Source organism: Mesocricetus auratus, unplaced genomic scaffold (assembly GCF_017639785.1).
Source record: "Mesocricetus auratus isolate SY011 unplaced genomic scaffold, BCM_Maur_2.0 Super-Scaffold_100676, whole genome shotgun sequence".
NCBI classification, from domain to species: Eukaryota; Metazoa; Chordata; class Mammalia; order Rodentia; family Cricetidae; genus Mesocricetus; species Mesocricetus auratus.
In genome coordinates, this window is record NW_024429266.1 from 20,964,254 (window position 1) to 20,973,463 (window position 9,210).

The 9,210-nt window shown below is 42.9% G+C and overlaps 1 protein-coding gene across 1 annotated transcript; it reads left to right on the forward strand.

The window, feature by feature from the left end:
• Positions 1 to 1,559: 1,559 nt before the first annotated feature.
• On the forward strand, positions 1,560 to 4,992 carry LOC121137106 (intelectin-1a-like). The gene is made up of 4 exons (XM_040738977.1): positions 1,560 to 1,670; positions 3,674 to 3,921; positions 4,245 to 4,403; positions 4,849 to 4,992. The coding sequence occupies exons 1-4, from the start codon at positions 1,655 to 1,657 to the stop codon at positions 4,990 to 4,992; spliced, it is 567 nt and encodes a 188-aa protein (XP_040594911.1). The 5' UTR covers positions 1,560 to 1,654.
• The last annotated feature ends 4,218 nt before the right edge of the window (positions 4,993 to 9,210 follow it).

A 9,210-nucleotide genomic window follows, 5' to 3' on the forward strand; every position in this document is an offset into this window, starting at 1 on the left:
AAGGTAGGATATAGTGTTGCCCCTAACCTTGATAAAGCAGGGTCTGCAAAGGGTACAAAATAGAAACAAGGAAGAGTAGCCATACAGACTATGGCCCCTCCAGTGGCATCCTGCCAGGAAAGGGGAAGCCTGGCAAAGTCTGGGCTATTCCCACCAGGCTCCTCACATAAAAGGACAAGAGCCTCACCAGGACCACACTAGAGTCTCTGCACTAGAGTCTCTGCAGAGAGAGAGGTTCATCTCCACTCAGCTGGCAACTCTGAGTTTCTGGTCAGGTATGGAGGGGAAGGCAGTTGCTGTCAATGGAACAAGGAAAGTGGACTCTGGCTCAGGTCTGCTTTAGGGCCCAGAGGTGTGAGGAGATTAGAGGGAAGGAAGGAGACTTTCAGTAGGACTGGATAGGAGCTGAACTGGCATGAGAGAAAAAGATGGTCTGGATAGAGACTCACCTTCAATCTTTCTTCTCTAGATGACCATGAGCAAACTCAGCTTCCTGCTGTTTCTTATCGTGGCCACCACAGGCTGCACTGCAGGTGAGTCTTGCTACAGGACCAAGCTTCCTTAGATCGTCTCTACCTTTAAAGACAGTCAGAACTAGACTGGGTTACTTCCAGGACCTGGGTCTCTGATGGCCAGAGACCATGCTATTGTTGTTGTCATTCTTTTTGTTTGTTTGTTGCTTCTCATGACAGGGTTTCTCTATGTAGCCTTGACAGCTCTGGAACTGGATTGTAGACCAGGCTGACCTCAAACTCAGAGTTCTGCATACCTATGGCTCCTGAGTGTTGGGATTGAAGAAGTCAGTCACCACAGCTTGGCCAATAATGTCTTTTCAAATAATAATAATAATTTTTAATTAAATACAATTGCATTATTTTCCCATTTCTTTTCCTCTTTCCAACCTTTTCCAATTATATCTCTAACTCAACACAAAATTAAAGGGTCTTTGTGTTAATTGTGGGTATATATGTATGTATTTATGTATATTTTTCCTGGACGTGTAAATACTACCTAGTCCATCCCCCAGAGATGATGCCATTGAGATGTAGGCTGGATGCTGATAAACTCTTGAAGGAATTGATCAGTGGCAGTGAGATTGTTGAGGTTTGCCCTGGCCCAGATTCTGTACCTGTGTGTAGCTCTAAGGGAACTTCTTTAAGAATTGTGTACCATCCTAGTCACCTCATTATGCTTAGGACCTTGGGCTTGGAGCATCAATGCCAAGTGAATGGTCTGATTTGTACTCAGACAATGTTGTCTTCAATTCTTCTCTCTAAGGAACTCAACATTATTTTAAAATGAGCACTTCCTCTTCCCTGCTATTTTAGTGTCTTTAAGGAAAATGGAAAGTCCCTGCATTTCTTCTTCCTGCAAAATTTTACTTCTCTTCATTCATCTTTTTCAGGACTTTGAACACAAAGTTCTCCACCTTCAAATAACTTGTCTCTCTTTCTAATTGGAAATCTTGTTGATTCTAAGAGGGAGGCTTTGGGGAGTCAAGGGATGAGTTAGGATGGATGACAAGGGGAGGCTGGGTGAACCATGGGAATGAAACTCTGCATCTTCTCTAGCTCAAAAGAACCTGGATACCAACAGGCAGGCCAATCCTGTGTCTTCCTCTCTGTTCAAAAGCTGCAAGGAAATCAAGCAGGAGATGAGCAGGGCACCAGGTAAGTGGTAAAGAATTTAAAGAGCAAACTGTAACCCTAACTCCTCAACACTGTAACCCTAACTCCTCAACACTGTAACCCTAACTCCTCAACATTGTAATCCTAACACCTCAACACTGTAACCCTAACTCCTCAACATTGTAATCCTAACACCTCAAAACCCAAGCTCTGAGCCATCCTGGGGACACTCTGCAAACAAATAACCCAGTTAGGAAATCAGGATTTTGTCCTCTGGAACAGGTTCTCTTTTTTATATAAAAATGTGATAAAGCCAGGTAGTGGTGGTACATGCTTTAATTTCAGCATTGTTGAGGCAGAGACAGCCAGATCTCTGTGAGTTCAAACCAGCCTGGACTACAGAGAGAGTTACAGGACAGCTAGGACAGAAAAACTCTGACTAAAAAAAGGCAAAAGAAAAAATGATATTGGGATGCAGAATTGGTGGGGGGTTGGGGAGGAGGGAAGGAAGAGGGAACTGGGATTGACATGTAAAACAAGCGTGTTTCTAATTTAAATTTAAATAAAGAAAAAAAAGAAAATGTGATAGAATGTATATGGCAGACAAAAAATTGCACTTAATCAATTTGAAGAGTTTCCAGAGTCAATAATGGCTTTCACGATGGTATAGATCACCACTATCCATCTCCAGAAAATTTTCATTCCTTAAATGAAAATTCTATAGCCACAAAATAAAAACTTCCTGTATTCCCTGTGAGTTGCTGTCCTGTTTCCTACTTCTATGAATCTGTCAATTCTTGTTACCTCATATGAGTAATCTGTCTTATTTCATTAGCATGCTTCAAGGCTTTATGTGATGTAGAACAGTAAATTTATTTTTAAAACATTTATTGTGGCAATATATTTTTATGATTTACTAAAGTTTGCCTGAGGATTCAGATAGCAAAGTCAGCCACAAGCCATAGAAGTCAGGCACACACATTTAATCTCAGAACTCGGGATTAATATGTAGACTGATCTCTGTTAGTTCAAGGTCACACTGACTCACAAAATTGATCCAGTCCTAAAGATAAACAGCTCACACAAAGATTATTTCAGCACCTAGGATCACAAGCCATTAATCCCAGCTTAGGAAGGTATGTAGACAGGAGCAGGTTCTTGGAACTGCCATTCAGTCTCAGAAGTCTCTAGCCACTTGGGGAGAGCATAGCAGTCTGAGTGAAACTGGGGAGCAGTGAAGTTGGGAGTAGCTTGAGAATCATCCCTTCAAACTGAACTGAGGTAGAGGTAAAAGCTAGTTGTTTTTTGCTTTGCTTTTCTGATCTTCTGCTTGAAGCTTGAATCCCAATATCTGTCTTTGAATCTTCTTTCTTTTCCTGTTACAATATATTATTATAATTGTGAATGGATGTACATGTCTGTGTGTGGGAATGTGTACATGTATGTGCAGATATGTGCAGAGTCTAGAAGAGGCCACCTAGCCCTCAGGAGCTGGAGTGGCAGACACTTGTACACTGCCAAGTGTTAGTGCTGGAAACCTAACTAAAGACCTCTTCTAGAGCAGTACTTGCTCTTAAAAATGGAGTCATTTCTCCAGCCCACTTCATCCTTTTTGATCTATTGGACATATAGGAATATACACAATATACATTCTGCATACTAGACAGCACACCATAATGCTTGTTCCTTTTTGTGTAGAGAAATACTTGGCTTGTGACAAGATGTGTAACGAACATGAATGTACATATGTGAGTCCCTGTTCCCAGTTCATTGGATAATTCCAAGTGGAGCTGCTATGTCCTTTGATAATACTGTGTTTAACTTTAGAACAAAAACATCACTGTCAGTTTGAGTAATTCTGTGCTCTGCCTCAGTCACAGATGCCTGGCTTTCTGAATTCAGGCAGATCCCCAGGGACACCTGATATAGGATACTCAGGGTATGAGGCATTAATACTGTTTGTAGTTCCTAGAGCCATTCTCTGCTGGAGCAGAGATAGACAATGAGCTGCACACAGGAGGACTCTGAACTGGTTCTCTCTACAGACGGCCTCTATTTCCTCCGCACTGAGAATGGTGTCATCTACCAGACCTTCTGTGACATGACCACTGCAGGTGGTGGCTGGACCCTGGTGGCTAGTGTGCATGAGAACAACTTGCATGGGAAGTGCACAGTGGGCGATCGCTGGTCCAGTCAGCAAGGAAACAGAATAGACAGCCCAGAGGGCGATGGCAACTGGGCCAACTACAACACCTTTGGGTCTGCAGAGGGCGCCACAAGTGATGACTACAAGGTTGGTACACTCTGTAGCCACTTGGGAAAGTGAGGATGTGAGTGTAGCTCAGGCATGCAGGGAGAGGGGGCAAGGTTGCCCTTCAACATAGGGATGAAGAAGGGAAACATACTTATCTTGAATCTCAACATCCTCCTGAGTAGGCTTTTAGGTATGTAGGTGGTGATGGGGCATTATCACTGGGAATGGGGGCATCTGAGCATGGCTGGTCATCTGTCCACCTGGAGCCCAGAGACATCGGCTGTGCTGAGGACTGTGCATGTGGGTCTTTTCCTTAGTGAAATCTCCTGGTCTGGTCAGGCTCAGTGTTGGTTTCTTTCTAGAACCCTGGCTACTTTGACATCCAGGCTGAGAACCTGGGGATCTGGCATGTGCCCAACAATAGCCCCCTGAAAAATTGGAGGAAGAGTTCCCTGCTGAGATACCGCACCTTCACTGGCTTCCTGAATCACATGGGCCATAATCTGTTTGGCCTGTACCAGGTACATGAGACTTCTGGCTAAGGTTGCTTTTCATGGGTGTGGAGAGAAAAGTAGGTGGGTTGCATTCCATGTTTCCCTAATTCTAAGTGTAATGAGCTAAAGAAGACAAGGAATTCATGTACGCAGAAAAGAGAAGAGAGGAGAGAAGTAGGGAGAGGGAGAGAATGGAATGGAATGGAATGCAATGCAATGCAATGCAATGCAATGGAGGAGAGGAGGAGAGGGGATGGAAAGGGAGGAGAAGGAGGACAGGGGAAGGAAGAGAAAGGTAGAGGAAGGAATCTAGGGTGTAAAAGACACAGACAAAGGAAAGGATTCTTTCTTATCTGACTGTTTGGCAACCATCTCAGTTACTGCACAAAGGCTGTGCTTCTCTGAGCAGGGCAGGGTCCTGGGATTGCCAATGCTGTATTCCCTATGCAGTGACTTCTTTTGTTCCTTGTAGAGATACCCGGTGAAATACGGAGCAGGGAAGTGTTGGACTGATAATGGCCCAGCATTACCTGTGGTCTATGACTTTGGTGATGCTCAGAAGACAGCCTCTTATTACTCCCCCAATGGCCAGAGTGAGTCTCTAAGTCTCCTCTGATCCCTCTGCAGAACACGTGATGAATTCAGTTATGATAAGTATCAGTCAATTACTGTCCACCACAGCCTGCTTCTCTTCTCTGAATGTCTGTGCTTTGTTTTGCTTCATTCAATTGATGGTCCTTGGGCTCTCAACTATCACTAACCCATTTTACAGATTAGGAGACTGGAGCACTGAAGGTCAAGGAACTTGCCTGAGAGCACAGGGCATAAGCAGGAGAGTCAGCATTTGGGGATACATGGTTCTGGAATCTACTCTTTGCAACCCACTGTCAGTCAGACAAACCATGTCCCTGTGCACAGAGTTGATCAACAGAAAACAAATGGAGTTTTGTTTCGTTTGTAGGGGATAACCTTACATTGCTTAACATAAATGCAAGTGTGGTACACACTCTTTATAAATGCTGAGCCTGTGCTGTATAATTCAAAGCTCTTCTTATTTTATGTTTGAGATGTAAGACTTGAAAAGAAAACTTAACAAGATAAATATGAACAGGAATGGAATGGATGCACTTGCTAACTGCTGTAACAAGCCCTTGGAGATCCTCAGTAGAGATCTTCCTGTATCATAAATTTCTCCATTCAAGCTCTGGCAGATGGGGACCTATTCTCAAGGACTGGCTTTTGGGGTCTGTGGATGGGAATAGATAAGACTCCCCCAATGGGGCTGATATTTTAGACTGTTTATCCTGAAACTGGCACCACCAAATTCTGGTCTGGAAGCTATTTCTAGCATTTTCCTTGAATGCTGTTTTTTGTCCCTCATTTTCAGGTGAGTTCATTGCAGGATACATCCAATTCAGAGTGTTTAATAATGAGAAAGCAGCCAATGCCTTGTGTGCTGGAATGAAGGTCACTGGATGTAACACTGAGCATGTGAGTCTGTGTAGTGATGATAGAGCCTCATGAATATGACTGAGGTTGCCAGTGTGTATCTGTGAATATTGAGTGTGGGAGACTGTCATACTAGAGAGTGTACACGTAGGAGAGTGTGACCTTTTCCCTTACCTTGCTTGGTCTCAGGGATCAGAACTTCTGTCTAGATATAGATACCCTACCTTGTTGAAGACCATACTCAACATGACAAACTTCTAATGCACTGTTGCTGTTTGCTTAGATATTAGGATAAACACTCAGTTACTTGGAATGAGGGTGACACTTGTGTTCAGAAAGTCCTGTACAAGCCTTTGGAGGCTGAGATTGTTAGAGTCACCAGGTATTATCACTCTCCACCTGGAATTTAGCTTTTAAAGTAAAATATATCATTTCCATCCCTTTCCAGGGCGTATATAGATGTTGGCTGTGCCAGGGGTTACTAGAATTTTGGACATCTGGTAGACATCACCTAGGCCATTATCTTCTCTATCACAAGGAATTTCTCTTGTTGGATGTTGGCATATCAACTAAGTGCAAAGGCAGGTACCCTTGGCTCCACTGCAGCAAACTGATGTCCCCCTGAGCCTGGGATCATCAGACTCATACTGTTTTGTTTTGTTTTGTTAATAATTTTTCACCAAAAGAGGGTTGAGGATGGAGCCCTTTATTTACCAGAGTGAAAGCTGTAACAAGTTAACATGTTTTGAACAAGCATGGTGGTGCACATCTTTAACCTCAGCACTCAAGTGATAGAAGCAGGCAGATCTCTGTGAGTTTGAGGCCATCCTGGTCTTCATAGTGAGTTTCAGGTCAACCAGAGCTACATAGCAAGACCCTGTCTCGAAAAAGAAAAATAGCATGTTCTCTTGAGATCCAGCCCTCCCTAAAGTAACAGTCTGAGACAAGGGTCCTCAGATCCTGCTTAGGATCTCAGTGTCTATTCATTCCTCAGTCATTAGCTTGTCATTCACCTGGTCAAGATGAGACAGCTTTGCTCTCAAGGAGAACCTTGGGACTGTGATGTGGAATGATGAAATGGGAAGATCATGTGATGTTGAGGGAATAGTAAGTTGTTTTCCATTCTGTTGTATAAGATGGATGTGATTACAGAAAGAACTCGTTTTGGAAATGTTAGCATGGACTTGATCAGGAAATAACTTTTACAACACACCAATGGTTTTAAGATTGTATGTGGTGAACACCACTTCAATGTTTTAATGGGCACATAAAATTTATATAAGCATTCGTTTTTTGCTCAAAGATGACACTGGTACATAGAGGTTACAGATTTTAATGGAGGAAAAACTAAGAATAAGGAAATAAGTATTGAAATGGCTCTTGTGCTCCAAATGAGAGCCTGATGTAGTATGATGGAAATTTGGGAGAAAAACTTGGGAACTAGTGAATACAAAGATCTTAAGTTTATTAATGATTGAATACAGAGAATGACAAGAGAAGACAGCTGCAATGAGTCTTTTTCTATCCCAAAGCCACCTCTCATATAATAACACAGAAACTTCTTATTAATTGTGAAAGCTTGCCCTAGCTTAGGCTTGTTTCTAACTAGCTCTTAGAACTTAAATTAACCCACATATTTTAAATTTTTATTTATTTATTTTACATACCAATCACAGTTTCCCCTCCTTCTTCTCCTCATTTTCCCTCACCACATACCTTCTACTTGCTCCCATCCACTTCTTCTCCATGTCCATTCAGAAGAGGTAAGGCCTCTCATGGGAGTCAACAAAGCATGACACATCAAGTTGAGGCAGGACCAAGCTCCTCCTCCTTCCATCAAGGCTGGGCAAAGCATCCCAACATAGAGACTAGGTTCTAAAGAGTTAGTTCATGCATCAGGGACAGGTCCTGGTCCCACTGCTAGAGGCCCCACAAACAGACCAAGCTACACAATTGTCACCCAGATTCAGAGAGCCTAGGTCAGTCTCATGCTGGCTCTCTAGCTGTCCATCCAGAGTCCATGAGCTCACACAAACTCAGGTCAGATGTCTCCATAGATTTTTTCCATCATGATCTTGACTACCCCCTTGCTCATACAATTCCTCCACCCTCTTCAACTGGACTCCGAGAGCTTAGCCCAGTGCTTGGCTGTGGATCTCTGCATCTGCTTCTATGAAGTACTGGATGAAGGCTCTATGATGACAACTAGGGCAGTCACCAATCTGATTACAGGGGAAGGCCAATTCACTAATTGCTAGGAGTCTTAGATAGGGTCATCCTTGTGAGTTCCCATGAGCCTCCCTGGTTAGGTTTCTCCCTAACCCCACAATAGACTCCTCTTTCAATATATCTCCCCCATCATTCTCTCCCTCCAACCCACCCACAACCCAATCATCCTAACCCCTTGTGTTCCCATTCTCCATTCCCCTCTCTTCTACTCCCCCTGCACCCCCAGGTTACCTAGGACATCCCCTCTACTTCCTCTTCCCCGGAAGATCCATGCATCCCTCTTAGGGTCCTCCTTCTAACACACATTTCCTTATCTACATTCTTCCACAAGCTTGTTACCTCTCTTCATTCTGCCTATCCTGCTTCTTCTACCTATGAGTAGTGACTCTGCCTTTCTTCTTTCCAGAGCTCTTGCTGTCCAGAAGTCTCACCTATACCTCCTGCCTAGCTATTGACCATTTAGCATTTTATTAAACCAATCACACTGACACATCTTCACACAGTGTAAATGAATATTTCACAACAGACATTTTGAATAATTTCATGGTTTGCATTTGAGTAGATGAATTTCAAATAGTAAGCCATGATCTCTAGATGTTGAATATGTTTGGGATCAAGGATAGATACATAGTTATATGATCCTGGATTTTTAAGACATTGATTTGATTCTATTTGTATGTGGACACATGCATATTCAAGTGATCACAGAGGTCAAAAGAAGACATTGGATCCCTGGGGATTGGAATTAAAGTCTTTTGATTGGATGCTGAGATCTGATACAGATGCTGGGATCTGAACTTTGATTCTCTGATATAGTAAGATGTCTTAACCTTAGGGCCATCTCTCTAGCCCCCATATTACTTGCTTGTTTGGATGGGATTTTATTTTGTCTTGTTTCAGATGTATTTATTTAATTTGATATGTATGAGTGTTTTACATGCGCATATATATATATATATTGTTTTAGTTCTTGGTACCCTTGAGCCACAATACTGTATTCTATGCCCTGGAACTGGAGTTACAACAGTTGTGAGCCCCACATGGGTTTTGGGACCCAAGCAGCAAGTTCTCTTAGCCACAGAGCTATCTCTCAGCCCCAATGTTACATGCTTTGATCATTGATGGATTTTGTATATGATGGTGGTCCCAGAGGGTT